The sequence below is a fragment of the Nansenia antarctica genome (genome assembly GCF_963989245.1).
Source record: "Nansenia antarctica genome assembly, chromosome: 10".
NCBI lineage: Eukaryota > Metazoa > Chordata > Actinopteri > Argentiniformes > Microstomatidae > Nansenia > Nansenia antarctica.
The window spans coordinates 21,443,234-21,458,022 of NC_137680.1; the positions used below are offsets into that span (position 1 = coordinate 21,443,234).

The 14,789-nt window shown below is 43.4% G+C and overlaps 1 protein-coding gene across 1 annotated transcript; it reads right to left on the reverse strand.

The window, feature by feature from the left end:
• Positions 1 to 1,239: 1,239 nt before the first annotated feature.
• LOC308166414 (syndecan-2-like) lies at positions 1,240 to 14,228 on the reverse strand. Its single transcript, XM_080540711.1, has 5 exons — positions 13,867 to 14,228; positions 4,637 to 4,757; positions 3,865 to 4,031; positions 3,600 to 3,750; positions 1,240 to 2,970 (listed from the first exon to the last, which is right to left on the reverse strand). The coding sequence occupies exons 1-5, from the start codon at positions 13,927 to 13,929 to the stop codon at positions 2,807 to 2,809; spliced, it is 666 nt and encodes a 221-aa protein (XP_080396837.1). The 5' UTR covers positions 13,930 to 14,228; the 3' UTR covers positions 1,240 to 2,806.
• Positions 14,229 to 14,789: the final 561 nt, after the last annotated feature.

The following is a 14,789-nucleotide window of genomic DNA, read 5'->3' on the forward strand; positions in this document are numbered from 1 at the left end:
TTCATCGTTGTCCTTCTGAGTTCATAAAAATGACAGATTGGGGCACTGAATGAATGAATGAATGAATGAATGAATGAATGAATGAATGAATGAATGGTCTTTATTGTCATTGATATAGTACAGGTACCATACAACGAAATTTGGGAGGGGGGGCTCCCCTGGTGCTAGGAAAAAATAATTTAAAAATATATACTAAAAACAAGAAGAGAAAAGAGCTGGTTTACATAAATAAAGGCTATATACACTATCCACTATACTATACTATACAAATAAAACACTGTGCTGTACTCTATGCTATGCTATAAATATCCTAACATTTCCTATCTCTGAACCTTATGTACCCGAGGGTTGTCATATTGCACAACTGCACTGGCATTACATTGTTGAATTTTGACTAACATTTCATTTTGTTTCTCCTCTGGTAGTCTTGTAGAATGTGATTCTATATGATCTATATCATCAACATGTGTCTGATCATGTACGGATCTCGTATCACCATACTAAATCTTAACAGGTGTGTGTCTCCTTGTATCAAATATCTAAATATTGTACTCCTTGTAATCCTGTTTGTGCCAACCGCCCATTCTTCAGCCGAGTGGCTGAACCTCTGAGTACTCAATAACCTAGTACTCAATAACCTAGTACTCAATGTGGCTGAACCTAGTACTCAATGTGTCTGAACCTAGTACTCAATGTGGCTGAACCTAGTACTCAATGTGGCTGAATCTAGTACTCAATGTGGCTGAACCTAGTACTCAATGTGGCTGAGCCTATAGTACTCAATGTGGCTGAACCTAGTACTCAATGTGGCTGACCCTAGTACTCAATGTGGCTGAACCTGGTACTCAATGTGGCTGATCCTAGTACTCAATGTGGCTGATCCTAGTACTCAATGTGGCTGATCCTAGTACTCAATGTGGCTGAACCTAGTACTCAATGACCCATACACCAAACACTTTCCGCACCTTCACATTGCGCGCAGTGTGTTGCCGCATTTCACTGATACTAAAACCCATGCGCTTCTCGTTATCGTTCTACAAATGATAGGTAAGCTAATTGTTCATGATAATGATAGGTAATTGTTCATGATAATGTGTTCACTCTTTTGAATGCTTGAGTAAAGCTTAGCTCGTATGCCAAAGTATACACTGCAAGCAGAGGGATGGTTTTGAAGTGTTATGAAATCAATTCACTCCAGATGAAATACAATGGACCCAGAGAAAAGACAGCACAACATGATCACAATATAATATTAAGCCACATTGTTTATTCAGTAGTGTCTCTCATAAGATACAATACTGCTTTTGTAACACTATGTTGCCATTAGTCATCTGTGCTTATGTTGTGCCAACGATTTTATCATGCCACTGAAAAGATGTGCTTTGTCCCAAACAGTAAAAAAAGATTATTTCAGAATGGTAGGCACTTCAAAGGCTTAAAACAATTGTGAATATACATTATAAGATACTTGAACTAACATATTACTTCTAATATGTTCTATATAAATTAATACATATAAATTATAGTATATTACAGATAAACCGTTGACTCAAAATAGTCAGGACAAAGTAGACATTGTGTTACATGTGATAATGGCAAAAATACTGTTGAAAGTAGAGTCCAGGGGAGATCTTCATATAGTCAGTACCTCCCATCACTATGTATCACTGGTGAACATGAGAAATATACCAATGCACTGATCATGAGGGGAGAGGGCCATCTGCATTCTGTTCTGTGGACATTCTTAATTCCTTATATTCAATATGGCAATAAAGTACTTTTCAACCTTTGTTTGTAAATGTGTCCCATTACCAATCTTTGTATGGTGCGTCACTGGACCTAACAATAATTTAGTAGTTAAAAGATCAAGCTGAGAACAGGCATGACTGTTTTCATCACAAGGACTCCTTTGCGTTGGTTCACCATACCTAGCTACTTGCAATCTAAAATCTGCAAATTATACACACGGAAATCAAATCTCATATAAAAATTGGGTCATGATTTGTCACCTCCTAAAGAAGTGTTTTATGATCACTCCCAAATCTAAGATGACTGGAATTGTTTTGGATCTGGAAGTGAAATGTTCCTCAATGATTATAACAGAAACTAGAACATACAGTATTATACGTACAATGTGTACCCTTGAAATCACATCTGAATCACAATAATTTTTTACAAGAAAATAAGGAATGTGCTTTACTGCTTTGGTCAGATGAGACTGGGTAGTTATGGGACCTTCTGGCGATGATCTTACATTTCAAGACATTGAGGAAAAATAACAACCAATTGATCAAATTAAAATGGAGACAAAATGGTTTTATGGGACTATAAAATATTCTCAACATGAAAACATAACTTAATCAAAACACTCAACTTTGGACATGCTATGAAAAAAAAAGAAAAAAAAAATCAAAAATAGATATAGGACAATTATATTCAGTCATCTCTGTATTTTAATTTCACTGTTCATTTAAAAAAGTTTCTTACAAATATGTACCTCTACAGTTAGAAAGTAGTCCATGACACAAACAAATGTTTAACTTCCTCACATTACAAACAAATTCATCAACCATTTCGAAAAACATGAAATGTTACAATACAACCGAATTTGCCATAAAAGAAGCCCCGTTTGGTCTCATGAGGAAAAAAAGTAAACATTTGTTATACGTATGAAAAAGCTCCTTGAAACATTTCCTCATTCAATACCATTTAAACTAACAGCATGTAAAGAAAATGCCGTCTGAGATGTTTGTCTTAATGCTGCTCCTCTCCAGAGAATTATTTTGAAAGGGATGGTTGTTATCAGTCAAGCGTAGAACTCCTTGGTGGGTGCCTTCTGGTAGGCTGAGCTCGTGGGCTTGCGCTCTCCAAGGTCGTAGCTGCCCTCGTCCTTCTTCCTCATGCGGTACACTAGGAGGAGGATGAGGAAGATGGCGAACAGGAGACCTATCACCCCGCCGGCGATCACAGCTGGACCAACGGATGGTGGAAGGGGAGGGGGACAAAGCCACATGACATTCATTAACAGTGTGCTTATTGATCCAAATTCAATATGTGATCAATACAAGAGAGTGATGTTGACGACACAGCAGGGTAATCTTTGTAAAGGGGATGACATCAAATGAGTCCAAATGTCAGATACTATAGACCTTTTCCAGATTGTGTGTGCCAAGATAATTAACCCAACCCCATCACCTTCAGTTGCCTCGCATGAAGAATTTAGAGTACATGTGATGGCTTTTTGTATCAAACAGTTGGCAAAAACTCATGTTGACATATCCATGTGAAAAGGCTCCATAGTACCTTGAAAGCCTCTACTGCTGAGATCAATTTGACTAATCAAGTATGAGACCGGGCAGACTCAGGGTAAGACATGGTAGCTTGAACCGTGGCTACACTCTCAAATTCAAGGCGATCTGTCTGTGTTTTTACATTATTGATTCTTAAAGCAATGTTCTGGTTCCACAAATAAGGCAGCTTGTCGGAATCTACAGCATCAAATAAAACGGATATATTTAGATGGGTCTTTTTAAATAACCCGGTTTTTGAGTCTGTTTTCCTGAAGGGTGATCGAGTGGCGATTGGCGTTATGAACATACCTGCTAGCACCTCCGTTCTCTGGAAAAGGTTTTCAGAGTGCACCTCGTAAGGCGCTTCTGGTTCGTACACCAGCCGTATGCCACTGGTGGTGCTGGGAGCTTCACTGCTGACCAGGTACTCCTCCTCAGTGGCATCCACAGGGGCCGGGGACTAACAGACACACAGAGACACACAGATCTTAACAGCAACCGAAACGAAACCGAGCATACAGCCTGAATCAAACCACAAATCCACACAAATGGTGGTTCTAAAGGGAGGTAATACCTCTGTCTCTGAGATTTCTCTGTTTGGGTCAAGGTCACTGAATGTAAATGATGTAAATGTGTCCTCCACTGTGGTTGACGGCTCTCGAGTTGAGTCTTGGGTTGGCTCCGCTGCTTCGGGGACGATGTACACTTTCTTTACTGTGACGACCTCAACCTCAATGTCACCTAGTAAGGAGCAAAATCAGTCATCATGTTTACAACATATTCATGGCAGGGTAAATGGATTCACTTCTTTTCGTATCACGGGTGACCAATAACGATCACAACTGGAGTCATAGTGGTTCAGAAGGCTACTGAATAAGCGCTGGTTCGGTAAGCGCAGCATCACTCTCCGGTGTATGAAAAATAATTACTCAGTAATTATAGAGAGTGTCTCTGGCTGACATATGCCGGGCGATTACATTTGTCTTGGCTTGGCCACATTTGACCGTAGGTGAAACATCTGTGCATTCACTGGCTTTGTAAATCTGCCCTGTACATATCACACTGTACAGACAGTACCAGTCAAAAGTTTGGACACACTTTCCCATTCAATTGAATAGGGAAGTGTGTCCAAACTTTTGACTGGTACTGTATATCTTATTGATATACATATCATATTGACACACTGTAATACCGTATCCTGTCCCACCATGCACTGTTTCGTTGTCTTAGTACTTAGTACACTGTCAATGACAATAAAGTTGAATTAAATCGTTAAAACAATCTAAACAAATCTAATCTAACTGGCTTTGTAGGTCCAGGGTTAGGCATCCTGCTGCTGTGCTTACTTAAATCACCAGAACCCGATCCAGAGTTGAAGTCGTCGTCGTCTACAGGGTAGTCTCCAGACTGCTGGTCTTCCAGGTACAAGTCGTTGGTTGAGGAGGGCGACTCGGCCGAGATGAATATCTGTGTACGCCGGAGAGAAAAAAGGGGGCCACATTTTAAAAAATCAACACACAACTATTCATGGCAACGCGTTTCCTGATTACGGGAGGTTTAATGAAGCACGTCTGTTTATCGCCGCTCTGTTGGCAACGACTCTGCTGAAGCAGGCATCTCAAGATGCAACTTCCCGTTACCTAGACACCGAGGCTACAGTACATCTGTCTTGTGTAATTACTCTGGGGACGGGGGGAGCATGTTAAACATGATGAGCATCACCTGACTGACTCCTCTATCCTGAGACAGTCAACTTGTTATTTTGTGAATGAACTTTACTACTTTTTAGGGGGGAAGCTGATGGAGCCATGCAGGTCTTAAACCCTCCTAAACTCAGGACGCCTTTTCTTCCTCCAACCCCCTGCACGCCGTTTAATCTCTACCCTATGGTCGCCTGGTGCCACCTCTTCAAATAGCCTGTCAGGACCCATGGAAACCACCATTCACAGCCACTGAAGCTCACCCTTGCATGCAATGTTTCCACACACATTGTGTGTCCTAAAATCCCTACAAAAGAGCCCGCAATAAGTCTGACAAAGGTGCTGGTGATGTGTGTGTGTGTGTGTGTGCGTGTGTGTGTGTGTGTGTGTGCGTGCTTGTGTGCGTGCTTGTGTGTGTGTGTGTGTGTGTGTGCGTGCATGTGTGTGTGTGTGTGTGTGTGTTAAAGGTCTGCCATTTTTCTCAGCTGATAAATGTTGACACTAAGGAGGCCTGGTTCAATTTCCAAGTCCTTGTTAGCCCGAAAGAAAAGTGATAGACAAGGATGATCTGAGAAAGAGGCGGGACCTGGGCTTCAAAGGCAGCAGAGCCTCACACAATAACCCGGAGCGGAGCACGTCGTTTCAGAACCACTGGAGGGGAACGATGATTAAAAGGGAACAATAATGGGCCTGGCTGAAAAGGAATACCCTGCTAAATAAAGCCATTCACTTTTGGCCCCTGTGACGAGGTCGGCTCAAAGCCGCAAAAGAAAATACCTTGTGTCCTCTCATGTCCTCTCATGTCCTCTCTCTGTGTTCCATTTCTGTTTGGATGTTATTGTTGCCACCACAAAAAAAAAATGTTTAAAAAACCCCCCATAGAAACCATGATGAAAAAAATAATCTATCACTAGGCAGGACGAAACAGAGAATGCAGACAGAGCCCAACGCAGAGGTAGTCAGACATTACCAAAGTCGAAGATCAAAATGCCAGTTCTCAGTGGTGGTTAATACGGGTGGACCACACACAGGCATCGTGGTATCTGTTTATGTGTCATGGACGACCATAATGACGACTGTGGATGAGACGCTGCTAATACCCGCTCAAGTAGCAGCACAACACGTACATGGAATAAGTGAACACTCCTGGAAAATCATGGTTTTTAACAAATCTAGGGCATACATTATTACAAAGGTCTTTTAAAAAGGGCCCTGGAAAATCTCTCTCATCCAGCCTACATGGTAAGAAACCTGCTACTAGCCTAGATCCACCTAAGAACTTGACCGTAGTCCAAGATAACGCTGTACATCATAAACACAGGAATGCTAACTTCAGAGGCTAATCTGTGAAGCCTTAAAGCCTGTCCTGTTGGGTTGGGTTGAGTTGACACCCCCCCCCCAAACATTCCCCAAGGTGAACACACAGTGAAGGCTGAGCAGGACTAGATGTCTGTGGATTGAAGTCACGTCTGACTTCCTAGCTACGCCATTCATACAATGCCAAAACAGACAAGACGAGTAGTGAAAGGTAAATATAATCAAAACCAAAGTAGCCCTCGCCACTTCCTTATGGGTTCTGTCGAATAGGATTAAGAGCGAGTCAGCCCCCCCAAGCGCGGAGGGCGACCGCTTGGCTAAACACTGCCCTCAGTGTTTCCTGACATTCCACAATGTTATTAGATTGTAATGTTTAGACCATGCCTAAATTAGTTCGGATATAGTCCCCCCCCAGCGCTGTACAGTATGTGCATTCACACACGGAAACACTCTAAACGGCTACTTCCCCGAAATGATATTGGTCTTATCTTTCAAAACAACATGAAATACCTGCCCGTAGACCAGTCAAGTAGCATAGCCGACATGCCGAGACAAACATTTTCAAAGATGTGATCCATTACTTCAACAGCTCTTGTTTGTTTCCACATATTCCAGTGAAGAACTACTACAGGCTGTAGTCTTTTACGACAGAAGTGGTTTCTGTGGATTTGACTTTCACTCCTGGTATTTGTCAACACAGCATCATATGGGCTGCAGTGAGGGATGAAAAAGGTGGGGGGGAGTGTTTGCACGATGTGATGAATAATATATCTCGTTCCAAAACAAACGGCTGTCTGACATATGAAGGTGAGCCTCGCATTCCTAGGCCAAAGCAGCAGCACAAGTGAGGTATTGTGCGGTGATCTTTCAGGCTCGGCCTGGGCTTTCAGGCTCTGCCAGGACTACAGCTGAAAAGGAAATACTCCCTCTGCTTGCTCCCTCCAAACATCCAAGTCAGCCAACCAGCCAGCCGGCCAGCCAGCCACACTACACTGTCATTGGCCCCTGGCTCACCACAACACAGTGGAGCACTCCCAAACAGAGAGGCTACAGTACTGGGTGTGCTATTTACTCTTGATACTGTATCTTTAAGTCCGTTAACACAACACAAACCAGGTGCTAATTGTGGAGATGCAATCATAACAACAACAACAACAAACAAAACAGCCTAATGCGAAACTCTTCATAAACTTTGTAAAAAAAAAAAAGAAGAAAAACACAACACAACACTTCGCTGTGCTCCTAAAGACGACTTCAAATGGTTAGAATCATTCAATCTAGAGGCTGTTTGGTTTGGGGTTGAAGAAACAAATGCTGGACCCTTTAACAAAAACAGGTATTCCTGTCAGAAATAATGGAGTCCTCAGCTGTAGAGGGAGGAGAATAGTGGCCCCCAAGGTTTTGGGTAATACGATTACACTCTGGACTTTTAAGCAGCTTCTTCACACATTCCACGCAGTTCTAGGTCTCCATGATCTTAATGTAATCTCAATATAAAAACAGACCATTCTGTTTTTCCTAGAAATCTCCCCACAATGCCCTGAAAGCTTGGCTGTGCTGTCTCCTCAGACTCCTGGTGAAGGGCTCCAGTGGGGTCTGTGCTGCTTATATTCACACATGCAACCTCCAGCCCCACCAGCAGCCCTGCCAAAACAACAAACTAAGCCAAAGACCATAAAGTGTCCATACTCTGAAGCTGGGAGACGGTTCCCAATGTGCCCTCCAGGTTAAGCCTGCAGAAGCGTTCTGCCCCCCCCTGTCTCCATAACACAATTCAAACATCAGAAAAACCAGATCCCCACTGCATCAAATCAGGGTCTTATCTGTTCATCCCCCCAAACAGAGATTCAAGCTCCTTCGTTTGATTGAAATCTTGTATTCCAGTGCCAAGACATTTCTTGGAGTGTGTGTGGGTGGGAGATGTTTCCATTACCCTGTTAAACCACCATCAAGGACATCTGAAACTGTCAACAACGCAAACAAACACCTTGTTAACGTGCCGAGGAACCGAGAACACAAATAGTTTCCGAGACGACTTAATCAGACGACAGCATAGGAACAAAAGGAGCAGGAGTTCATAGTAACAACTAACAACCTACGCAATGTATGTACCTGAACAGTAAGTAGCTCACGATTGAACTCAGTGACTGACGATCGAGCGACCGTACCAGAATATCAGGAAAGTCAACCCCGGCGTGGTGCTGTGAGACAGCTCTGCTGGGGTGCGACGGGAGCCCAGATGTTACAGTAACATTAACCCACACCTGCCGGGGGCTCGGTACAGACAGACAGAGATGATGTAGTGGCTGACCAGCTGCTGACATTCACTTCACAGCACCCTCAGGAGTACACAGGAAGAGGCATTAACTAACTATTACTGTCCTGAGCGCTCTGCGGGGCCGCGGTAGCCGACCGGGGGGATGAATACGAGCCATTCAGACCAGAGGCATGTCTGGTATTCTTAATATGCTTCCACAAACACAGGTGTTGTGCTGGGGGAGAGGGGAAAGGGGTGGAAATCAGTTTACAGTGTGTATTCCAGTAATATGTCCCTCATGTGGCTGCAGGGAACCTCTGATGTCAGAAGTGAGGGATTATTATTATTAATTCTCTCTCTCTCTCTCTCTCTCTCTCTCTCTCTCTCTCTCTCTCTCTCTCTCTCTCTCTCTCTCTCTCTCTCTCTCTCTCTCTCTCTCTCTCTCTCTCTCTCTCTCTCTCTCTCTCTCTCTCTCTCGATTTTGAGCGATGAGAGAAATACGTTCTTCTGTCGTCCTTCGCCTCGCCAATTTCAATAACCTGAAGTCCAAAGATGATGGAGGCCTACTATATTCAAGCCTGTGGACACGATATTTAAAATGGAACCCTCCGAAATCGTTCATTTCCAGAGGACCAAAACTATTTAATTTGAGATGGCTTTGGCGTTGTACCGATCACCCCCAGCTGCTCGCTTGTGTTTATTTCCGATGCAACACATTGCAAGAGAAAGGAAGGCAGGATGACACGTCGTTGTTGCTGTTTGACATTTCTAGAGTCAAGTTCATTAATCGCTTCCAGGAAATAGGAGGATTCAAATGAAGAGAGAACATAGCCTAGACACCCAACGCTCGACACTGCCAATCATTCACAACAAAACACATTAACCTAGCCTAATTCATGCAGGAAGTTGTGCTGCCTCCATTTTCTATCTCAGTAATCACTGATTGCTGCTTATGTATGTCATACCCAGGGGTAACTCAGCCAACACAAGCCACTCAAGAGAGAAGACGCGGGAGGGATGGGTTCAAGAGAGAAGACACGGGAGGGATGGGTTCAAGAGAGACGACACGGGAGGGATGGGTTCAAGAGAGACGACACGGGAGGGATGGGTTCAAGAGAGACGACACGGGAGGGATGGGTTCAAGAGAGAAGACGCGGGAGGGATGGGTTCAAGAGCGAAGACGCGGGAGGGATGGGTTCAAGAGAGAAGACGCGGGAGGGATGGGCTCCAGAGAGAAGACGCGGGAGGGATGGGTTCCAGAAACAAGCAACAGTTCCGTTTTCTGATAGTTAGCATACACCTCAGGAAAAACTGAGGTAGAAAGGTTCAGAGACTCACACTTCTTTGGGAATTGTATTGTATATCATAATAATACATCAGCTTTTTAGATTCACACTACTCCTAATAGTCGAGTGGACTTGTAAAGTTGCTGTTGTTTGGATGACAGCAACTGAGACTGCACATGAAATCCCTTCATAACATAGGATTACCACGCAATTACTGTCTCAAGCTAGCCTCAATGATAATTATAGCTTTTCACAAGTTCTCAAACTAAATCCCAAGCTTGCTCTGAGAAAAACCAGCTACTGATCCTGGCCTCTTTGAATTGATGCAAGTCACACAGTAACACACAGAGAGACACACACACACACACACACACACACACACACACACACACACACACACACACACACACACACACAAACAGACACAGTAACACACACACACACACACACACACACACACACAGACAAACAGACACACTATGCAGTATATAAAGCACATAAAAGCAGACGTGTAGACCTCAGGGTTCAGAGTCAGACCGCTCATTGGGCTGCAATGCAGAACTGGGCTAGAACAACTACAACATGAACGGTAAGGTCATTAAAAGCAGAACATTACGACTGAAACAAGAGTTGGATTACCGTTACCACCTTTACCTTTACATCTTCCAACGAGCACCCCCCTACCCCACCCCCCAGAGCCACTCCTCAACACAAAGGAGACAATAGGTTCCAGCTGTCATGCTAGTAGACAGGTACTAGCTTGCTTTAGAAACAAACAGTGCTTGAAATAAACAGTTCATAATATCTAGTAGAACAGCCTCCTCCTCGGCAGGTTTTCTTGACTTGTGTTTCTCCTTCACTACTAATGGACTCGGGCCAAGTCAGGCTCCCTCAGGGTCTATAAACGGATCCCAAATTTACTGCTGAATTCTTTGAATTATACGTGTTGGGTTGCAGGGCCTCTGTGACAAGTTAACAGTGCTCCACAAAAGACCTTCAGCAGAGATATAGAGTCTCCTGCTTTCCAAGACACATTTCGGTGAACGTCCTCCCTTCCTCATCCGTATTTCTCAACATCACAGAACAGATAAATGACTGATTCACCTCAGAATGCTTTAGTAAGAAGCGAATGGATTGACTGAAGGATCTGAGACCTTTTTAAAGACACGGGGTGAAAGAAAACCGTCCTTAAGAAAAAGGCCTCAGAAAAGTTGTCAAAGCTCAGCCCTGTAAGCATTTGACCCAGCAACAAGCTCAACCCTGCAAATATGTTTCAAATTCCAGACAAGCTTTGGTTGTCAGATAAAAGGCAAGCCTCTTACAGCCTTGTTGAGAGAGAGAGAGAGGGAGAGAGAGAGAGAGATACTGATGGAACATAGATCTTCCATACCAAACATAACGCTCTGTCAGTTCGTACAACTAGACAAAACAAAGATTAGCCTTCTCCGAAAATCAGTGTTGTGTATCTTCAGCTCCATAACTTTTTTTCATATCTACCACCCATTTGTCAGGCAGTGAAGAGTTTGAGCAAACAAACAGTATGTCAGAGGACAGAACACAGAGACCATAACTGTGCCCCAGACAGACCAAACAGAACACCAGCTCTATCCAGTAGCAGAGAGACCAGAGTACAGCACACATGACTAACACTGCTAGGGTGGGGAGGGGAAGGGAGGGGAGGGGAGGTAGGGCCTCCTGCTGACAGGACTCATATCAAAATAAGCGCTTCAAAGATAACCAAATAATTCACTGACAGAATAAAACGACACCTGAATAACTTTGAGTAAAGTCACACCTGCGACAGTATTTCCAAAAGGAAACAGAACCATTTAATTCCCATTGCAGTCACAAGCTCTGATATCATCCATCTGCCATTTTGTATATAAATCCAACACTGGTGAAATAAAACATGTGGATCCAGAATCAAGATCCCCCCTCCACGGTCTTTCACATACATTCAGACCTCAGCCTCTGACTCATTTGGCTGGAGTTTGACCGACAAGGAGTCCACACATCTGCCCCACATATATACAAAACACATCTGGAGGACATGTTTTTGTTTTTGGGAAAACATTATATCCATATATGGGCGTTACGCAAGGCTAGGAGCATTGCCAGCAGTCATATCTATCAGCACAGAGTAGACAGAGGGGGCATTCTATCTGGACGATGCTTTTCCACTGTGTAAACACTGTCAGGTTGCATAACACACTGAAGGCAAGCTGTCGATACCATCATGGAACATCCTGCGTTGGACCACTGGCCACGTCATCCTAAAAACGAGGTTGCCGTGAGGTTAAACGTCACTCTAGGGTACTACTGTACATGTCATCGGATACAGGCTCTGGTGATGATCCTAATCAGGTCTACTACCTCATTCCAAGCATACTGTATCGAGGTGCCAAAATTCAAAACCACAACCAAAAAAGAAAAAATACCCGAGACAGGAAGTCAACAAAAGTTTTGCTTCATCTTCATGCATAACATTTTTGGTGAGTGAATAAGCACCTCTCGTCATCCACGTCTTACGTCATAGTTTCCATCGGCCCGGATTCAACATTCACTTGGAAACAATTGAGCTACAGCAACAGTACAGTGTTCAATGTGTCTTCTTCCTCCTCTCAGACCTGATCCACTTCACTAAAATGTCCCTCTGTGAAAATGAAACCTGGTGGCTAACACAACAGAACAGTTAAATGCACAAAGCAGACGGCAGATCTACATCACAAGGTTTTCCATTCTCTGCTGCCTACCCACCCCCAGATTTTCACTGAGAACTTTCCATTTGCTAAGCTAATTAAGCACAGGGAGGAATGAGAGCAGCGCTGGTTTAGAAACTGCTGTACATTGACATTTTCCACCCCAGGAATCCTATTTGATGAGTCTCATATTTTATTAGTTTCCCATTCAGATTTTAATGCCTATTTCTAGAGCTCATTGTATCTACGGCCCCCAGTTGTTTCTCTATTGTTGATCTGAAAGCTTATTTCTGAACACACCATGGTATTGGGTATGGTGGTTCAACTCAATGTGGCACTTTCAGTGCCAGCCCCTTGGTGATGTTATGACATGTCATTTCAGTTTACCTATGGCTTTAGTTTTTTCCTGTCCAAAACCTCATGCATGAGAGGACATTGTTTGTGCTTGGAGCATGTGTTTATTAAAAAAAACAAAAAACTTTAACCAATTCACTATTCAAAAGATTGGCAGATCATAGCATTTTGGGGACCAAATCCGCACGAAAATGACAAGCATTTCATTAAATTGGATAGAGATGCTGAGAGAGAAGAGAGACAAGTATTGCTTCCACTTAAAAATAAAAAATAAAAAAAAGAGAGAGAGAGAGAAAGGCCCTTGCTTTTATTGCTTCCTTGTTTTGGTTTATGTAACAATCCAGGTTGGAGGCTGGGGCTAATTAACACATAGATAGATGTGCCTTGCAGCCATGTGCAAACTTGCTGGTTCATTGCAATGCCACAATCATCATCATCCCCAATGAAAACACCCCTGCAGTGGGAAGGAGCAGAGGCGGATTCCCTGAATACCGCTTCACCTGAAGTTTCCCCCTGGGAAATAAAGTTCTTCTTTTGTAGGCTTAATACTCAATTCTTCTCTCTTCTAACGCCACTGCCACCGTATATGCTGCTTCATAGGGCTGTGAGCAAAGCAAACAGATTGACTCATCTGGATCAGAAATTCAGGGGTAGCCTAACTACGTACAATTACGTTTCGTACTGTATCTTCATTTCAGAATAATACTTAGTACCACTTCTGGAATAGACCAGGCCATCGGGTGACTTCACTTTCCAGACGGTAGACTAGCCTCGGAGTTTATGACCGAATGTGAGGCCAGGATGTTATTGGGCTCAAAGTATCAGATTGAACATCCCCCCAAAAATACACACACACCAATTCAACGGTAAAAGTACAGCAATGTGCGAGTTTAACCGGCGCAGCTCCAACGGGACATTTCGAAAAAAATATATTTTTCATTGATCTCTTTTTCTCTAACTTACCCTTTCACTCATAAAACAAGTCGCCAGCAGCGCGACGGTCAGGAGCATCCCCATGTTCCTCATTATTCCCTGGGAGAGACGGACAGACAGACGGACCGTGGTGCTGGGGGAAAAACTAATGGAAACGCGCGTCGCTCTGGAAGTCTCTTTCACACAGCCGTGTTTACTAACACCAAAGCTTTCCTCCCAAAACCTATCGGTCGAATAATCCAAAAACAAGCCACTGATGATAATAGCTGTAAGTGTAAGCAATCTCCGCGTTAACTTTCTTCCCGTTCTCCTACTTATTTAGTCTAGTGAAAGGAACCAGCGGTGTGTGATGTTAGAGCTGTGAGGCCATTACTGGAACTGATGCTGCTTCAGCCTGGGAGTCAACCTCCAGGAGAGAGAGAGAGGAGGAAAGAGGCACTTCGGGGAAAGCCTTGATTGACAGATACGTAGACCATAATAGAATCACACCGAGTGAGAAACTAAAGCCAATTTGGGATGGTACACGTAGAGGAGAAACATGCGTTTAATTGTAATAGTCTTACGGCTATGCGGATAATGAGACCACAGGGCCCCATGCATGCTCACACTTTGATGGATTTATTCTGATTTATTCAACGGCGGCCAACATTTCCCTTCACCAAAAGGGTTAAGCCGGTCTTATTACTACAATAAAAGTGTGTACTTTAACGTTCTTGTTTTGAACCAAACTGCTTCTACTGTAGTTGGAAGACCACTCTCTACAGCCAAGGAAAAGACCATCCAAGCAATCAGTTCAGCTGACATTCAATTGTTATGTCTATAAATACTTAAGCAGCCTTGCATACCGGTGGTGTACAAGTGTTATGAAATGAATGAAAACTAGATGGTGATAGCACATCAAACGAATAGAGACATGATAGGCCTACGTACAATTAGATTTAAATCCCAACTTG